At 46.8% G+C, this 20,188-nt stretch overlaps 1 protein-coding gene across 1 annotated transcript in view; it reads left to right on the top strand.

The window, feature by feature from the left end:
- Mrps27 (mitochondrial ribosomal protein S27) overlaps window positions 1–19,877 on the top strand; it is a 72,393-nt gene extending 52,516 nt beyond the window's left edge. Inside the window, exons 5-11 of the mRNA XM_021180173.2 lie at window positions 3,035–3,149; window positions 6,504–6,582; window positions 7,986–8,101; window positions 12,783–12,885; window positions 14,235–14,377; window positions 16,486–16,656; window positions 19,044–19,877. Coding sequence (XP_021035832.1) covers window positions 3,035–3,149; window positions 6,504–6,582; window positions 7,986–8,101; window positions 12,783–12,885; window positions 14,235–14,377; window positions 16,486–16,656; window positions 19,044–19,283 — 967 coding nt within the window. The 3' untranslated portion in view covers window positions 19,284–19,877. The remainder of the gene's footprint in view (window positions 1–3,034; window positions 3,150–6,503; window positions 6,583–7,985; window positions 8,102–12,782; window positions 12,886–14,234; window positions 14,378–16,485; window positions 16,657–19,043) is intronic.
- Window positions 19,878–20,188: the final 311 nt, after the last annotated feature.

The following is a 20,188-nucleotide window of genomic DNA, read 5'->3' as shown; positions in this document are numbered from 1 at the left end:
CGAAGATTGTGAATTTTGAAATTAACAATTCTGAAAGCAGAATTTCCTGCAGGATAGAAAAGAAAGTATCTTTCCCATTACCTTTTTAGGATAAGAAAGAGGGCAGTGACAACTGAATCAGTGGGTCAGTCACACACTAGCTTTTAGTGGAAGCTCTTGACCTTTTGATAATTGCAAGCTTGGCATTATGAATTGATTCACACTCCACACCACGGTCCAAGGAACTGGCTGAATCTTCTCCTTGGCAGCCTTCTCTACTGCCCCTCCTCCACGTCTGCCTCACTTAGAGGCCGAGGGTCCCATCTGGAATGCCTGTTGCCACAGGATACAGAACCTACTGGGAACGGGAAAGTGTGTTTATGCCTAGGCTTGGCTGGTGGCTCATAGAGTCAGGGAAACCATGTGGCAAGCCTGCTCATCCGTGTGCAGACCCTGTGTTGTAGCTAAGTGATAGCTGCTGCAGGGCTGTGGGCCCAGCACCACGCTTTAGGCCTGCAGCATTTGTAGTTGATCCTAAAGACTGGTGAGGGTGGCCGCTTTGCCATTGTAAGATAATGAGTCATTTGACGCCTGTGGAAGGACAGCCAGAGCCCACTGTTTTGTTGTTTTTGATTAAACGATTCAGTTGGTCGCAAATAACTATAAAGTCACACTCTGGTCTTTTTCCTTTTCCTTTCGATGATCTCTTTTAAGTGACTTCCCTTACCTTCTAAGAAATCAAAGGTGACCTAGGCTTTTGGATCCCTGTCTGACTGACAAACCGTGATTCTGCTCTCTGGCCTCTTGGTGCTGTAGCCTAGGGTGAGCAGTAAGCCAGGTGGCTGTCTGAGCAGTTCCATGCTGCTTAGACCTGCTGGGGCGAGAGGACGCGTCTCAGCTCCTGCTGTTGCCTCACCGGTGGTTTGGGCTTCTAGAAAGCTCTGACAGCCCGTTAGCACTGGGGACAGGATCTCTTCTGCATGGGTGCTAACCATAGAGTCAGAGTGAAAGCTGGACTGCACACGCTCCTTCCATCCCCTCTTGTGTTCCTCCTTCCTCCAAGAAGTGCACAGCCACAGAGCTGAGCTGCAGGCTGCCTCCCACTGCCCTGCGCACAGCAGGGCTGGGGTTATTTGAGCAGCGTTGTCCATCTTTTCTATATTCACGCAGTTTGCTGGTCCTGGCAGCCTGCTGCTTCAGTGGTAGTGACATCTGTTGAGATGTGGCCTCAGCTGATGGCACCAGGTGCAGAGGGGCATCGTGTAGTGGCTGGCTATAACCTGCCAGTCTACTGGGTGGAGCAGAGAACAAAAGTCAGTGTGTTTGCAGGCTGGTTGGAAGTCAGTGTGTTGTTTGGTGTTCTCTCTTTGCCTTTCCTGACTGCCGTGCTGGCCAGCAGTTCACAGAATTAGATAGATTATACCCAGAAGCCAGCCTGCCCCCTCCTTACTGGAGTTCTAAAGAGGAGCCACAGCAAAGTGCTTGTGAAATTGCTTGAGGAATTTCTCTCATACCATTCAAACTTGGTTCCTTTGTCCGCATATTGCGTTGATGCCTTCATGTTCCAGAAGTTAGGTACTAATTCTCTTTTCTTTCTTTCTCCTTAGTTTTAACACTGGTAGGATCTAGAAAGGGGTTCACTAACTGCCTATATGCCAAAGACTGGAATTCTACTTTCAGCAGCATATATTATAATATATGAAGAGAAAAGATGCTTGCTTGGCTGTGGTTGTGAGTTGTAGCCACAGAGTGCATCAAAGTCTGTCAGCACCAGCCAAGAAGCTGCCATCCAAGACGTTCTAAGGCAGGAAGGAGATTAAGGTGGAGATTAGGTTGAAAGAGCTCTTAGGTAAAGGGGATAGTTGACATTTTGAATCTGTTTTAAAATGAGAAATAGACTAAACCACCAAAGCCACAAACCCTGCAGCTAGCAATTCCCATGGGCCATGCCCTCCTTGCATTGTTATAAAAGATGTGTGTAAGGAGGCTGTGAATGCCCTAGGCAAAGCGGCATCATTCTCCATATATACATACATACGTGTTAACAGTACAGTCATGCACACAAGCATGTAGCAGTTAGTAAACGTCTTGATGGAAGCTCTGCTTTTATGTGCTGGAAACTTAGATGGGCCACGAAGTGTCACACACTAAGGAGTCATGTGGAATAAGTAGGTCCCCAATTCTAAGTAGGACTATGAAGCTCTGTCCTACTGAAAATGGATAAGTGTTCAGAAATGCCGCTGATATCCAGTTTCCTGCATGTTGGTGGAGAGAGAGAAGAGCCTTCCCACTCAGACACTGGCTGCCTGTGAGCACTTGGGCCAGAGCAGCCCCTCCGGGAGCTTCCTCCAAGTGACTGCTCATTCCTCGGGCTGCCTGAGTCACAGATCGTGAAGGTTGCTGTGGGAACAAGGAATGGACTGAGGGGTGAAAGTGGAGCCCTTGTTTATTTTTGTGATGCAGTTATCCCAGTTGCTCCTGAATATACAAGAAATACTGGTGTAACTTAAAGCTGTTTCCCCTTCGAGGTCTGTGTTGGTCTGCTTTTCTATTCTTCTGTCTTACTTCATTTCCAGAGTATCAACTTCAGCTTCACATATCCCTTCTGACAGATATGTATTTACATAAAGTCATGAATAATAGTTCCCCAAATCATTTCCATATAAATCTCTTATTAAAGCAAGGTGTTGAGGCAAGGGGATGAAATAAATAATAAAGCCAGACATGTAGACACACCTGTAGTCACAGCACTTGGGAGGTAGAGACAGACAGATCTGTGAGTTCTAGGTCAGACAAGATGACATAGAGAGGCCCCTATCTTAAAACAAATCAATAAGTAGGTTTTCTTTTTCTTTTTTATTATTTTGCCTTCTCTCTTTCCATTTCAGACTTAAAGTTAAGAACTTCAAGTTTCTATTAATTGTCAGTGCTCATGACTTTTTGGTCTCACTGACTATATCAAGTAACTTTTGCAAGAGAAGGACCTGGTAATGGGCGGTATTTGGGTTTTAATGTTTAAGAGATTAAGTGTTATCTCTTCTTGTGTTTTATTTAGATTTCGACACAGTCCCAACTGCTGGTACCTAAGAGACTGGACCATCCACACCTGGATTAGACAGTGTCTGAAATACGGAGCACAAGACAAAGCCTTGTATACTCTTGTTAATAAGGTGAGGGGTACCTGGCTATCCCTTGTATACATTGGCTCATAAGGGGAGTGTTTCCCCATGTGTGTCCTGAGTGTGTGTGATCTGCTCTTTGTGCCTGTGACAGTACCACCAGAAACCACTTTCCTATTAAGGTCTCCCCTCAGATTCCTTGTCATGCTGTTTGTAGACCGGAGCTGGTTATAAACTACCCAACAAATAAAACAGTAAAAATGTCCGTAGCTGCTTCTTTTCCAAGCATAGAGATTAAGAGAGGATATGTGACCATGGAGCGCGGTGGGAGGACATGTGACCATGGAGCGCCGTAGGAGGCTGCACTGGCAGTCACTTGTCTTCAGCCTTAAGCCCTGCCTTGCTTGTCTGTTTCCCTTTCAGAAGGGTTGGGTGAATAGTGGCCATTTCTGATGGAGGATAATCTCTAGGTCATTCAGTCCATCTTACACTTTTTTCTAGAAGATGTTATTCCTAGGTAATAATTTGTCCTTTCTCCTAAGCTCCACAGCTCTTTCTCCCCAAGCCCCAGAGCTCCTAGGATTAAGGTCCTTCTGGGTTAAACTCCACCCAGCACTGCAGTCTCCATTGACTCCAGTATATTCAAACTAAGCACACAAGTTGTAGAGTGTTACTATTGCCAGAGTCAACCTAAATACTGTTACAAGCCATTAGAGCACTTTAACAATATTTTTATGAAAATATATTATGTTCATAGTGTCACCAGACTTTGAAAATCAGAGTTCAGTCAGAATACTGATTTATCTTTGATTCTTCTCTGTGAAGAATGATTTTCACCTGTAACTTAGTCTCACAGCAAATCATCATATGTTGTACACATTGTTGGTGTGAGATGACGGATCGCTTATCGAAGTGAGGACAGAAATGAATAGTATCTCATCCTTACCTTGCAGAAATAAAGGCGCTATCCCTTCTCTCTGGTAAAGCTCACATTAGAGGATTCCAAGGGCCATACAAGAGGAATTAGAATGATGGAGTCTAGCTGGAGGGGAAGAAGTAGAGGAGATGAGTGCCTGTAAGCTAGTTCCAAAAGCTGTCCATGGGGCCGAGTGTGCTGCCTTTGTCTGCAGGGATGGAGACTTCAAGGGGACTGAGGAAGGGAGGGAGGGACCGTCAAGGCTCAGAGCTGCAGTCTCAAGAAAGAAAGGAAGGAGGCCCCGGGGGAAGACAGATGAAATCTTGTTCTCTTCATTCCAGAAATTACGTGCAGAGTTGAAGATCCCTGTGGAAACAGATTCAGGAGGGTCTGGAAAAGCAGAGCAGAGGATCTCTTCTCTGTCGCTCCCAGGCCTTTAAAAAGAGATATTACCAGATGAGGGTTCAGGAAGTGTAGCCTGTAACCACTTAGTTTTGTCAGTTGCCCGGAATGTCAGGCAAATACTTTTCTCTGTCTATGTCCTGGTTTTCTCATTTCCAACTTGAGTGGGTGTCAGCGATTTACAACCTGAGCTGCCTTCTTAGAGTTACTGAGGTTTGTTACATTTACAGATGCTCAGGGCTAGAGAGATAGCTGAGTTGGTGTGCTTACCACATGAGCATGTTTTGAGTCTAGATCCCCAGCATCCATGTAAAAAATTGAGCAGGACAACCCATCCTTGTGTACACCACACACACACACACACACACACACACACACACACACACAGAATACTTGTCTTAACCCCTAGTGTTCTAAGTCAGGATGTCTTTTCTGGGCCTAGGCATTTGAAATTCAAAGCATCACTGAGTGGACATTATAGACATTCTCACAAACCCCTATCCCCACACACAGCCTTGCCTGACCAGCATCCTTCTTCTGGAATGGAATGTGGTAGACACAGCATCAGCACCCAGAACCCACAGTTTCTATCAGGGTTCATTCATGCTGTTTTGTATCCTGTGGGTACAGATGGATGCTAAATGACATGTGGTCTAATGGAAACTGTCTCTGTGCCTTTTCATCCTTCCTAGAGACTTGACTTGACCCATGACCAAGGTTGGAAAACCTGACTGGCTCATTCTTTGTTTTGCCAACTTTACCCTGTACCCCAGATGAGATCTTCCTGTATATCCCAAATTACCCTAGAGCCTGAGTCTGGCCTCAGCCCTCTGAGGCATGAGGAACCACACTTGGCCAAGACCAGTTAATTTCAAGTTCCTTCCTGGCTCTAATGAGTTACTGTTCTAAAATGTTTTGGCTTTAACCTGCCTTGGATTCAAGCTAATGGGGGTGAGTTCTGAGAATCACAGGCCCCACCCTGAGCCAGTGCTCCCTGCCTCTGAGCCAGTGCTCCCTGCCCCTGAGCCAGTGCTCCCTGCCTCTGAGCCAGTGCTCCCTGCCTCTGAGCCAGTGCTCCCTGCCTCTGAGCCAGTGCTCCCTGCCTCTGAGCCAGTGCTCCCTGCCTCTGAGCCAGTGCTCCCTGCCCCTGAGCCAGTGCTCCCTGCCTCTGAGCCAGTGCTCCCTGCCCCTGAGCCAGTGCTCCCTGCCTCTGAGCCAGTGCTCCCTGCCCCTGAGCCAGTGCTCCCTATGTCAGCCTGGGATTCACAATGGAGGGTTAGGAAGCTCCCAAGGCAGTAAAGTAGGTGGGGCAAAAAAAAAAAAGTTCCCCCGTTGTTTTTGGTAGTTGGTGACACTATGGAACAGAGAGGTTAATCCTATTGAAGTAAGAGTTTTGGGTAAAACTATAACCATGATCGAGGCAGTAAGGAGTCAGGCTCAAGTGTAAGTGAAAATCAGAGAAACCCACTAAAACTTGAAGGTTCCATCCCAGTTCTGATGCTGGGGCCTGAGACTTCAAGATCTGAGACATGAAAATACTCCTACGAAGCCCTGAAGCAGACACTGACGCATCCTTGTTTATTCCTAAAATATTCTTAGATTCTGACATCTTAAATATAAAGGCAAACAGAGTCCTAGGCACTTGGTGTACAGCGAAGCTTAGGCATGTTTCTTGGGCATTTAGAAGTCAGGCCATGTGCTGTGTAACTCATGCTTTTTCCTTAAGGTCTGTTTGGGATTTTCATTCAGACCTTGTGAAGAGTCATTGGACCATTGGAGGGGGGAGGGGGGGTTGGGTCTCTTTCTGTTGTTGTTTAGCTGTGACAGGACTAAGATGATGACAGACGGGCTTTACAGTTTTTACCTGTCAGTTGTCCTCTGTCAAACACCTGCTCAACTTTCTCCCCCGACCGACAGTTCCAGTTTGCAAACCTCGTGAGTCACAGCTTCAGTCTCTCTGCCACCGATGCTGCAAATGAGAGTTATGTAGTTTTCCTCAGTGGGTCCACTGCCCTGACTAATCCATGAGGTTATATTACAGACAGAATTAGAGATGATTTCATTCTCTGTTTTCACTTTTATTACAGGTTCAGTATGGAATTTTTCCAGATAACTTTACATTCAACTTACTGATGGATTATTTCATAAAGAAAGAAAATTATAAAGGTAAGAAGCCAGATCACGATTCAGTTAATACAGGGCTTTCAGCTCCCAAATGGAAGTGTACAAATGCAGACAGCTTCCTCCTCCTTCAGTTCTTAATTACATCTCCTTATGTTACTCTTTTAGTCAGGAAAGTTTACATGGAGATTATTATCACTTATGCAGCACTTTCAGCATCACCTTTCTGTTGCTGGCATGGGAAATGCACATACAGAAGTAACTCTAGGGGACAAGTTAATTAAGGGCCAGTCTGATTCCACTTCCCAAGCTGACGGAAATGCAGGATATAAAAAGTAAAGTCAAAATCGATTTCGTTTTCACATATAACTCTTCTGTAACTATGAGTGTACGCAGTGAGCTCAGTAGCACACGCAGTCAGTTGAAAACATTTGTTGTGCTTGAGGCCTGTGCAAGCATCATGTTTCGTCGTTAGCATCAGCATTCTCTTCCTTGACTATTGATTAGTGAGGGAAAAAGTTGTTTGAACTTGATATTCTCAGCTTTTGTCTGTGTTGTCGAATACCAAGGGAAAGTAAGAGTAACTGGGGCCTGGTTCTCTATGACCGGCTCGTGTAGAAATAAATAACATGTGCTGTGCGTTATACTCAGTGGTTTATAATTTATGAAGGGCCTTTTCCTTTCCCTTGTCTCAATTCTTTTCAACTGTTCTTTGTTATCCCTGTATCCGTCTTTGAAATAATACCTAGGAATTGGGAGTTCCTCTAGCCTTTGTCTTATTTTGCCTCAACAGTGAGAAAGTGCTGGGTAGTGGTGGCGCACGCCTTTAATCCCAGCACTCGGGAGGAAGAGGCAGGCAGATTTCTGAGTTCGAGGCCAGCCTGGTCTACAGAGTGAGTTCCAGGACAGCCAGGGCTACATAGAGAAACCCTGTCTCGAAAAAACCAAAAAAAAAAAAACAAAAACAAAACAAACAAAAAAAAAAAACAGTGAGATAGCATCCAAATGGAGAGAGAGGCAGGCACGGCCTCTGCTTGCTTGTCAGGTGACCTTACAGTGATGTTCCTCTTCCCCCAGTGCTCAGCTCTTGTAACTGATGGACACTGTGGGGCATTTTCTTAGGCATTATCTTGTTGAAGTAAATAGAGCAAACAGTGTTTGATCATCATGAAGATACTACTTACTGTGAGCCAAAAGCCGTGGCTCTGGTCCATGTGTGAAGACCCTGATACAGAAGCCTGTGACTCAGTGTGCATGCAATGTGTGAAGCAGGTGTGAATGGCTTGACAAGGACCTGCTTCGTAGAACAGCTAGGACTAGAGCCCATGTTTCCTACTTGATTCTGCTTGGTGTCCACTGCCCTGCACTTTGAACGTGTTTACATTTGGAGACTTGATGATGTCCCCACATCTAATTTCCCCTCGCTCTCACCTTCATCTTTCGGCCAGATGCTTTATCCGTGGTTTTTGAGATCATGATGCAAGAAGCCTTTGAAGTGCCGTCCACCCAGTTCCTCTCCCTCTATGTTTTATACCGTTGCCTAGCAGAGAAGACGGAGCTCACAGTAAGTGATCTGCCCTAACACAGGCCCGAGAGCTTGAGCCAAGCAGTGACTGCCCAGTTAAGACGACGAGGGCCAGGTGGGCGGGGAACTTTGCTCTCTGAACCTGGAGAATATCCATGTGCCACCAGAAATGAACGTTCATTCCGTGTGTTTTGTTTTCTGGTCTCTAACAGTGGTACTGGGCACTTCCCAAGTAAAAGCCCTAAGGTGCATTTGTCGGGTTAGGAGGGCATTTTTGTTTTGATATTGGGGTTGAACTCAGGTCCTCTTGCATGCTAGGGCAGCATTTTACCACTGAGCTACAACCCTAGCCCCTTTTGCACAATGTGAAACTTGACCTAGGTCAGATGACCTCAGGCAGTTCAGAAATGAGACATTAATAATCACTGAGATGCAGACATGGCAGGCTAAAGGAGCAGGTGGGCAGCCAGTTCTGACTATGAGCTAGCGTGTGTCAGGGTTGTGTTACAATGTGCAGCATGCCGAGCTGTGGCTTGCTTTGAGTAGGACATTGACTGATGGCTCACTGCTGTCCTGAGAAGACAGTGGTGAGAACAGCGCGACTGATATTCACATAGCACTTGCTCGGCACTACACTGTGTTCCTGGGTTGTAAACATAGTAATGCCTTTATTCTTCACAGTCACTCTCCAGAGAGAGGGAGACGGAGGCACCGAGGTATTGCAGGATAGTCATGGCACTAGTCGATGATGCCAGGCATTGAGGCCCTGTGATCTGCCCTTAATTCAGTACCAGGTTGAAAACTCAGTTTGGATATGAGCTGAAATGTCATCTAGTCCAACCCGCATCCTGAAAACCTGAGATGTTGTGCTTTACTGGGTGACATGGCCTAAGATGCAGCCAGTCTATGTAGCTACTTAACTGTGATATATTGTGGTTAAGCTATTTTTTTAAAGATTTATTTATTTTATTTATATGAGTACACTGTAGCTTTCTTCAGACACCCCAGAAGAGGTCATCTGATCCCATTACAGATGGTTGTGAGCCACCATGTGGTTGCTGGGATTTGAACTCAGGACGTCTGGAAGAGCAGCCAGTGCTCTTAACCACTTAGCCATCCCTCTAGCCCTCGTGGTTAAGGTATTAATATATATTGAGCCTACTTACTCATTCTGATGTCAAGTTCTACTTATTTAACAGTAAACACATTGTCTGCTTACAGTCTACCACTTTAAAACAGAACAAGGGGCTAGAGAGATGGCTTCATGCTTAAGATCACCTGTTGCCCTTGCAGAGGACCTAGGTTCAGATCCCTGCACCCATGTGGTGGCTCACAACAGTCTAAAATTCTGGTCTCAGAGGATCAGATACCTGCTTTGACCTCCACAGACCCCAGGCATACACATGGGCCACATGCACACATGTAGGCAAAACAAGCATGCAGCTATAACACATGAAAAGCCCTTAAAGAGCTTTATTTGTATTTTAAACTTAAAATGACTGCCAAGGGGAAATGCCTAAGAGGCGTTTACAAGGTTAATGCTTGAAAGGTCAATGCCACCAGCTAGTTAAAACGGAGAGGCCTATGTCTAACCAGCAGAAGAGAACATGGTCAGCAAGAAGGGGTTGACAGAAACTGGGCACATTTCTGTATCCCTGCTCATCGGGAGCCTGAGCCAGGAGGGTTGTCTGAGTTCCCAGCACTGGAGACTTATCACCAGGGCAACAGAGTGAGACCCAGGTGAGGGGGGGGGGGGGGGAATAGGCTGCAGGAACTACTTGACGTGGGAGATGCCATGATCATGATGGCTGATGCCCTACAACATAGGGAATGTCTGAGACCGTGGGGTGTGAGGTAAGACTGAAGCACCTAGGCCATTTTGCTATCATCCTAAACATAGTGAAGAATTGCCTGAAGTTTTAAATTGGGGTGGGGGTGGGGGGGACACGACTTATAGTCAGATTTGTATCCTGAAGCCATCCTCAGCTGTAAGGTGGGACAGAGATGAGAGCAGGGCAGGTTATCTGTGGGTCAGATCAGCTTAGAGACTGTCACGGAGTCTGAGAGTTGCTGATGATAGTCTAGCAGCCTTGGAGTGGTGGAACTACAGTCCCCACTGGATATGTGGGAAAGCCAGCCTCAGGGAAAGAAGAGCTAGATAGAGAGTCAGAGAGATGGGGCTCAACCACCAGACCCTCAGTTTCCAGCTCACCTGGACAAGAGGAGCATTGTATGTGCAAAAGGAACTCTGCAGAAATGAGGGTTTGGTGAGGAAATGAATGGCTAACTTGGGTCTGACCATGTTGTAAACTTGGATACTTTGAAGCAGTCCAAAGTTTTCTCAAGCAGGACCGTTTTGGAGCTGATGTATCCGTATGTAATGTGTGCAAATGAACCGGGGAGAAGACCGAGTAGAAGTCAGTATCATATACGCGTGTCAGCGTACCATGGCAAATACATGCACACAGATTTGTGTCAGTTGATAATCAAGAAAGAAAATTTGGAATGTATTGGACCACACAAACCTTGAAAAAATGGCCTAGGAAAAAGGGTAAGACAGGGAATAAGGCAAGGTGATAGAATTTAATGACATCAGAGCAGTAAGTGGTCCACTTTATATCCATAGAGAAACAGCCAGAAACCAGAGTAAAATGATTAATGAGGGATGTAGAAGTATACAGAAAAGTCAGTCAGCAAGTATAGGTGACTCCCGGTGTCAGTGTGAAGAGAAGTGGCGGGCGTGGGGCAGGGGACAGAAGATGAAGGCTGCCTTTGTGTTGATGGGCAATGCATAGTATAACATGGGCAAGCCTTGGTAAAATGGCGTCTGACCTAGCCCATACTACCAGTAGAGTCTCCTTTGAAGTGCGTAGGACCAAAAGTGTTTAGGAGTTCAGATTTTTTTAAATTGTGGAATATTTGCACAGTGAGATACATTGGAGAGAGTCAAATGTAAACACAACGTGGTCCATGTTTTATGTATACTTCAGACATACCCCAAGGGTGATTTTTACGCCTTGTGCTTAATTTGTACATGAAGTGCCTCATGTAATGTGGCATTTTCTGCTAGCAATGTCATGTCAAATAGTTTTAAAGCTTGGGACATTTTGAGTTTTCATATTAGGGCTGTTCACCTGTATCATCTCAGACCCTGTGAACAATGACTGCTCCCAGCACACCACAGACAGCAGCTGCTTGTATATTTACTGTTCATTCAGCTTTTAGTCCCCAGTGCATCCTCATACTGTAGCTGTTGTTTAAAGAGGAAAAAAGGTTTCACACAGTGAGATGGCTCAGTGGATAGGGTGCTTGCCCTCAGACCTGATGACCTGAGGTCTGTGTGTGTGTGTGTGTGTCTCTCTCTCTCTCTCTCACATACACACACACACTCAGACACACTAAACAAACAAACAAATAAATAAATATTTAAAGCCAGCCTGATCTGCATAGCCAACCAGAACTACATAATAAAACTTTTCTTAAAAACAAAATTAAATTGAAAAATAAGTAAGTGTAAGAAAAATAAGTCAGATTTCTTATTTATTCTGCACCAGACCCACTTTTCAGGCTATTGGTGGGAGACATGAACTTCCCTAGATTTGAATGTCGGCTTTTTTTCAGTTGTAGTTTACTGATTGGCACATTAGCAGGCATAAAGCCCCGGGTTTGCTTTCTAGCACATACACAAAAGCTAGAATGGTTTTCATTGGAAAAGTGGCCAGGTCCTTAATTAGAAGCTCTTCCTCCTCCGTGCTGTGGAAGCCCACTCGGATTCCTTTCCCAGGATCCACTGTTTTCCAAGATGTAGGAAAATCCCAAGAACTGGGGCCTGTGCTGCACAAAGCATGACCAGATCTGTGCTTTTAATGCTGCACAGAGCCTCGCTCCCTGGCAGAGTTGCGGCTGCAGACCATCCCTGGCTTCTTAGGGCAGAGACCATGAGGGTTAGGGCTATAACTCTTGCCTTGTGTGGGGCATTAGAGAATTACAGCTCCTGATGTCTGGGTTCTTTTCAGACCTCCTCCTCTGAGCTCTGAGCTCAGGGTTCAAGTACTGCTCCAGTCACCTTTGTTACTGGTGTGTGGCAGGCCCAGCGAGGCCTGTGGCTTTGCCCTTTTTTTTTCTTTTCATGTCTCCTCAAAAGGCTTCAATTTTATTGACATACAATTTTACACCCTAGGTTGAAAGACACAGTAACTAAGTGTTTCTGATTGCCTGGTTTGTCTTTAAGAGGCACAGATCTATCTAAAAGCAACTTAATGGTGGTGCTTACTTTAACACTGTGAGGAAGTCTCTCTGCTGTGCTGCTAGCTTCTCTCTCCTCTGGGGCAGGGTAAATGTGAAGCTGGCAGCCTGGGGGCCTCTTTGACGCTCTCAAGTCGGTGTGGGTCCACAGTACTCTATTCTCTTCTCTTTTCTGACTGTAAAAGGCTCTGGCTCATTACCAAAATATAAAAAATCATGAGAAGCACAAAGGAGAAAACCAAAACCACTTAATGAAATCTCACCACCCAGGAGTCCTTAGTTATATAGAGGGCATTTCTGTTCTGATGTTTTTTAAATATGAATACCTTTTATTTATAGAATCGGGATAACTTCTACACAGTTTGTTATTTTCATAAGCTTAATACATGCTGTTGGCTGTCATATTTTTAAGAAATCACATTTAGCATGAAGTATCCATGTTCAATAGACAGTGATCTGCTGTATTCTGTTGCAGTGGGAAGAAGAAAGAGACTTTGGGGCGTCCCTCTTGCTTTCTGGCCTGAAACAAAGGAACACAGTGGGCCTGAGTTCCCAGCTGTATGGCTATGCACTTCTTGGTAAGCTAAGTGAGCCTTGTTCATACTGTTCTTTGTGGAAAGATGGGGCACAGCCTTTTGTCTCATAATAGAATTAAAGCTTCATTTAAATTTACTAGTGAACATCCAGTTATAACTTCCAAGTATAGTCAATAAATTAACACTCCAGTTATGGATGGTCAGGGATGTCATTAGACCTGTCACCCCCAACCAGCTCAGAACTGGCTCTGTTAACTGCAGGAAAACTTACTTTTGACCAGTGTGAGGAAGGGACAGCATATGTGAACTTGTGGTGATCTATCAGAATTGCTAGCCCATACTTTCCCAGTATCAACCAACGCTCATCTGTGTCTTTGACTTTGATTCCAGGTGAGGGAGGAAGGTCAGAGAGCACACTCTCAGGGACGGTCACCTGGTGGTCCCAGGTGGGAGGTGTTGAGACTAGTGTTCAGGACTGCGGTATTACACACATCATTCAAAAAGTTGGTGAGGCTAAGGAAATGTACTTGACTGTTGCTTATGAGAAGAGGCCCTGATCCCTTGCGATAGGCAGCCATGCCATCAGAAACCCCACCTCTGCCCCTGCTCCACAGCCTTACTCGACTCAGGCCAGCAGCCCAGCATGACCCGTGTCCAGCCCAAGCACCTTAAAGATCTAAAATTAGCCATCTCCTGATAAGCTTTGTCTGCGGGCATCCTCCTCCAGCTTCCCAAATCCTCTCTTCCAGGAAAGATGAGCAGAGGCAAACTTAGACCGAGCCACTCAAGGTGACTTTGCTCATCAGTGCTAAGATCAGTGCAGATGGCCCTGTGCTTCCCAGGGCCCTGCTGCCTGGCCACAGCTGCATGGCAGTTTGAGCAACCTGGCCCTGTGACCTCAAAGGTAGCCGGGACTCTGATGTAAGAACTGATAACACTCAAGAAAGTGAGGGGGGAAGCAGTTCCTTTTCTTATTCATAAAGAAAATAGATTGTATGTTTGACACTTTTCAAAACAAGTGAGACGTTTGCCGGCAGGGAAAGTCATCACAGAGTCACAGGGTCCTCAGAGTAGAAAGCTGTGACACTGCTTTTGCTGGGCGTGGTTCTGGCCTTGAAACATAAGTAGAATACTTTTCTTTCGTCTTAAGGGTGGCCTTCTGCAGGAACAGCTCTGTCAGACTTCAGAGTTCCTCAGCCCAATGATTCATGGGCCCTGGTGAATCTCCAGCCAGAGGAAACACATAACACAAGTTCTCTAAGCTTCCTTTTAAGGTGTGCGTGGTGAGGGTCCTTGCCTAGGCTGCTGTTGGCTGGAGCCTTCCAAGCCTTTGGCTGCAGACCCAGTGAGGAGGCATGGCTGAGCAGTCTTTGTTGCTTTTTTGGCCACAGGGAAGGTGGAACTGCAGCGTGGGGTGCGGGCTGTATACCACGGCATGCCTCTGATGTGGACACCAGGCTACCTTGACAGAGCCCTCCAAGTGATGGAGAGGGTGGCCTCCTCCCCTGAAGACCTCAAGCTGGGTAGAGAAGTGGTATGTTTTCCACCCCCACTCAGTCAAATGGAGGCTTCACAGGCATCTGTTCCCATTGTCTTTCTCCTTCCGCTGCTTTCTGTATGTGTGCAGAATTGTATTTATTCAGTTTAAAAGGATGAAAAGAAACCACAAACATTTTCAGTGTGGCTGTCAAAAAGGCCATGGAAACTAAGATTATTGTTGATTCATACATCATTAAGTAAAAGGAAAGCTGTCTGTTCCCTTAAATTCAAGCTCAGATCAATAAATACGCCCTCTTCACCACCTCCCCCATCCAAAAGGGATTGACGGCGGTGTAATAGAAACTTCATTAATTTGGGTGGATTTACCCGTCATGTAGCATGGAGAGACTACATAGCAATTTCCTCTATTATCCTTGGCTGTTGGTAAAGTATCTGTCTCACAAGCTTCAGTGCCTGAGTTCAGATCCCCAGAACCACTTAAAAAACCAGGCCCAGGAGTGCAGTTATCGTCCGGTAATGGCAGGGTGGGAAGCAGAGAGCCGTGAAGCACTGGGAGCTGGCTAGCTGGCCTAGACTCCACAGATGAAGTCCACACGCACATACACACCTCTCACTCTTCATCTTGCCACACAGGATCTGGGCACCAGAGAAGGTGCCATCTCACTTTCTTCCCGTTGGACTGCCCTGTAGTACATGAGTAATGCTGAATCTGTGTCACATGGCTGTCAACACTCAAATACCATGTTTGCCTGTCTCCAACGTTGTCCTCCTGCCTGGGCCAAAGCCCCTTGACACAGTTCACTGGGCTGAGCTTAGACTAGGATACACCGTGGACCTTCCACCCAACACGGAGTTGAAGTGTTACCTCCCATACAGACTGTTCTGTCCAGAGACAGGCCCAGACATGGTCATAGCAAGATGAAAGGTTGCCTTGGAGCTGCTCTTCTGTGTGGCCTTGACTCTGAAACGCTAAGGCTCACCGCTCAGCTTTCATTTCTGTCTTGAGCTCCTCAACCCAGTGTCTCCCATGGCACATTATGCTGATATCATTAATGCTCTTTCTCGGTCATTATAACCAAGGAACACACACTTCGAAGTTGGCCTATTCAGTGCTGGTGACTGAAAAAAAAAACATAGTGATACACAAGTCCTTTGCTAGGGATACATTCCTTCTCATTTTAGCCAAGTTTACATCGTCTTTATTCTAGTTTATAGGAACATGATTGGAATGTCAATAAGAATGTGATATATATATATATATATATATATATATATATATATATACCCAGTCTGTGTAAAGGTCAGACACACTTAAGCCTTGGAGCAGTGTAGGTGCTTCGTTTTGCTGTGACACTGGGGGGTGGGGGTGGGGGAGTTGCTCATACTCAAGCAGGTGCTTATGCAGGCCTTGTTGCTGTTCCCTTCCCATCTCTGGTGACCAGCCCTGCATGGGTACCACACAGGAGAGGAGGACCAGTAAGAGAGCCAAACAGAAAGAACCCCATGATTGCAGTTGCTTACTATTTAAGTCACACAAAGCACCTCACTAAAACGAGTTTCCTGTGTGCCTCTCTGGCCTTGGCCTGCAGCTTCTGTGGATTAGGCCAATCCCTGGGAGCTGGGATCTTTCTCTGGGGGAGGCCTGGCCTATATGCAGCAGCTTTAATGTGTTTTCAGAGTAGCCTTTTGTTGTCTGTTCTCTATGAGGATCTTTCTTTCCCTTTGTCCCAATTCCAGACTGACTCCAAAGAAAGACATGAAAGTGGGGAGGTCCCTTGATGCCCATCAGACTGAATTCTCGGGTCCCCACCTGGTTAATTAGAAACAAACCTAAGGTACCACTGTGCTGCTCACTCTCACAGGTGATCCTCAGCTCAGGTCTGTAGCTTCAGTTCAGTACTCAGGCTGTCCACGGGCATTGCTAACGTATAAAAATGTAATCGTTCGGTTTCCATCTTTTTCCTTGTGTGCAGCATGAGGACTTCAACCTAGGAGTTGCATGCATGAACTGCCATTCCAGGAACCCCTAGCTATTACCGCAATGTCTTCCTCAGTCTTGGGGTCCCCCTTGTTTCTTTGTCTCTGGCCTGCACACAGTCAAGTCTATAACAGATGTCCTCCTGACTCTCCTGTGCCCTACAGCTCGATGTGCTGGATGGAGTCCTGAAGGTGGTGACCTCTCCAGACGGCCAGGCTTCAGAGGCACAGCCCCAGGAAGGTGAAGATGGCTTGGGCTCAGCAAACCTGGTGGAGCAGCTAGACACTGAGGAACCAGAACAGTCCAAGCTTCCCCGATACCTCGAGCGCTTTCAGGTGATCGTAGTAGAAACCGAGCCTTTTCCTGCATCGGTCACACACACAGGCATGAAAACTCACATCAAGAATTGCAGTTGTATTCTTTCCCACAGACCGTGGCCTTTTGGGAAAGCAGTGGAATTGTTATGACTTCATGTTTGAGCTGATGTGACGGTTCTGTTCCCTGGGGCAGCACAGCACCCCAGTGGCTCTCCTTGGTGCCTGATGGGCAGATAAAGCCTTCTCAACAGCAGCCTGATTCCCACTCAGTGCGACAAGTGACTGGCCATTTCTCTACACTACACCAAATGTGGTGGGTCAGAGACCCAGGTAGACATTAGTCACAGCTTCAGCAGAGATAAGACTCACGCATCCTTTGTGGCACTTAGCTGGCAGCTTTGTGGTGTTCAGCAGGGGCATTAGAGACACTGCCTGTGGACAGGTTTCCAGAATAGCACTGAGCACTCAAACTGTCAGTGAGCTCTCTGTCCCAAATGCTCTGCTGTTTGTGTCAGGGAAGAAAATCCCTGAGCCTGCTCTCTGCTTTGTTTCTTGTCTCTTTAATACAAAAAGAAGGAAGTACTTTCAGGTTATGACGTCATCATAGGAGCGGGAGAATACTCCTCCCACGCCTGCTGCTGCACTGTGCCTTTTCACAGCAGGAAGGAGAGCTGGGCTCCTGCGTAAGTCTGTCTCTTCTGACCCAGCAATGGCAGGCCGTCCCGTAGCACAGGATCCCATGGTATTTTAAGGTTTTTTTTTCTCCCAGTCATTCTTAGCTTCTCTCCTGTAATTTGAAACTAAGAATAAAAAGATTGATGTTCCTGTCATACCCCACGGACAAAGCAGAGTAGAGAATTTATACACAGTTCTTTCTTAACTTTGCTTGTCAGTGTATAAAACTTAAAGAAAACAAGAATCACCACACTCACTGGGTGGTGGTGGTGCACGCCTTTAATCCCAGCACTTGGGAGGCAGAGGCAGGAGGATTTCTGAGTTCGAGGCCAGCCTGGTCTACAGAGTGAGTTCCAGGACAGCCAGGACTATACAGAGAAACCCTGTCTCAAAAAACCAAAAAAAAAAAAAAGAAAGAAAGAAAAAACCCAAAAAACATTAAAAAATCCAAAACCAACAAAAGAGAATGACCACACTCATGCTGCCTGAGGTTGCTGAGCCACCGTCAGGCGTCAGGTTTGCCTGGGTTTTGTAAATTTTATGCTCAGTTTTGATTGGTTTTTGACTTTTGGCAGTTTTTTGTCCATTGCATCTCAGAGGATGGCAACCTGTCTTCACCAGCTTCTAGCCCGTGTACTTCCACAGGACACTGTCTGAGCATCCAAGAAAGAACAGAAACGAATGTTTGTAGCCTGCCATCTGTGACCTTAGCTATGTTAGCAGCTGTAAGCCCCCTTCCCCCCATTTCCTTTATCCTCACAGGAGGCCTGGGCGGGAGAGTCTCCGTTTATGTGACCCAGCAGTGAGCTGGGATTTGGACAAAGCCAACCTCCTCACAGTTGAGATTCCCTGGCTTTCTCTTTGACCTGGAAAATTATGTTAGGAAGAAATGGTTTTCAGTTTACATTTTCTTCCTGTTGCCTGCGTTTCATTAGTTTGAGGCCATCTGTTTGGGTCTGTTTTTATAATTAGTCTGCTCCTTAGACCCCATCGGTCTGGCCCCCTTTGCCATTCTGCCAGATCCTATGCTGTACGCTAAGTCACCTCGGGGTGCGAACACATGTGACTCTCAGCTGCAGCTGGGGCCCTAAATGTCGCTCGCTGGTGATCTGTGTCTTGAAGCACTTAAATTGATTAATGCTTTTTAGTAAGTCTCTGGGCTGCTACACTGACCCTACCAGGCAGGAGGGAAGGGCTGACCTGTGGGGAAGCACAGCAGGTGGAGGCCTACAATGCTCACACACTCTGGAAAGCTGTTTAGCATTAGTGAGAAATCCCTGCAATGATTTCCATCTGTTGAAAGGAACCAGGGGAAGTCACTTAAATGAAAAGACAGGGTTTCCGAAGTTCCCATCCTCCACCATCTTGTCGGTGGCGTCCTCACTGCTCAGTTAGGAGCGGGTCTGAGTGGGGACCTTGTGGCTCAAATAAGAACTGAATGACCATGAAACTGTGAAGCCAGAAGTACAGGAGGTGCAGCTGCACTGTGTGTGCCAAGCTGGGGTGATATCGTGTGCAGGACTGCACTGCTCACTGGGGTGATGCCATGTGCCTGGCTGCACTGCTCACACCTTGGTTTAACAGCTGAGCAGGAAAGCCCAGCGAGAGGCAGCTGCCCCTGGAGGACAGCCGCAGGGCACCTTCTTGCAAGCAGAGGACTCAGTTGCTTCTCACTGTCCTCCTTTCTCCTGCCTGTCCCTTACCTTTCGATTTCCCTTTGCTTCCAACAGGCCTGTCGGTCTAAACTGCAGGAGCTGAACAGAGTTGAGTCTGAAAGTCTTTTGACTCTGACTACCCAGCTTGTAAAAGAAAAACTCCCCGCCTGTGAGACCGAGGACCTGGCCACTTACGAGCAGAAACTCCGTGAGTGGCACCTGGAGCGGATGCAGTTGATCCAGAGGGAACAGGAACAGAGGGAGAAGGCCAAGCAAGAGTACCAGGCGCTGAGTGCAGCAGAGAATGCAGCCTAAAGTTCTTCGGGCCACCTCAGTGTTCAGCCAGGACAGCATGGAGCTCTGCCTCTACTGTCCAGTTCTTCTTTTCTTACAGGAAGCTGTGCATAGCCTGAAAACCAGGATGTGCTCTATGCCAAGACACTGTCTGCCCACCTAGATGTCAAGGGCCCTGAACTAAGTGACAAACAGTTGGGCTGGAGCCCCCACACAGTGGAGTCCTGGGTGCAGACTGGGAATATTGGGTGAGCATGACGGGAAGCTCTAGCTGAAGAATCGACTCTGATTCTGCGCGGGTGTTTGAATGATTTCCTGCCCTTGCCCATGTGTATGGAGCAACGAGCTTCATGGCCTGGTGCTGGTAAACTGAGAACCACCCACGTTCCAGAACCAGGTGCTTGCTCCTTTTGCCCACTTCCAGTGACTAACCACAGTGGCCACAACATGACCAGCTGTCAATGTGACACATTTCCACTGTTAACACTGGTCTCATATTCTCCCTGTGCATATGCGCCATATACAGCTGGCACCTTCATGGTCTGCCCCCTTCCCATCACTGCTCAGAAGCAGCCTTTTGTATACCTGCCTCCCCAATAAATCTTACACATGTGGGCTGTTGTGTGGTGTGATTTTTGTGGTATTCCTTGGCACCCCAGCCACCTCAAGAACCCTTATACCTGAGACCCTGTGACCATAGTCTCCCCCTCACTAGTGCAAAACAAATACCCTGGTGATCTGGCCTTGCGTGGTCACACAGCCCCACTACCTCTTTCCCATCATGCCCTGCCCTCCTCTTTCCCCTTTGGGAGAAGTCCAGCACAGGTCTCCAGACCACAGGCTCACTAGATTTCTGATTACGGGGATCCACAGTGACACATAATGTAAAAGCTTTTGGGGAGACACTTGGCCCAGGAGTGAAACCC

Source organism: Mus caroli, unplaced genomic scaffold (genome assembly GCF_978045245.1).
Source record: "Mus caroli unplaced genomic scaffold, Mus_caroli_1 scaffold_15, whole genome shotgun sequence".
Lineage (NCBI taxonomy): Eukaryota > Metazoa > Chordata > Mammalia > Rodentia > Muridae > Mus > Mus caroli.
This window is presented reverse-complemented; position numbering and strand designations above follow the sequence as displayed.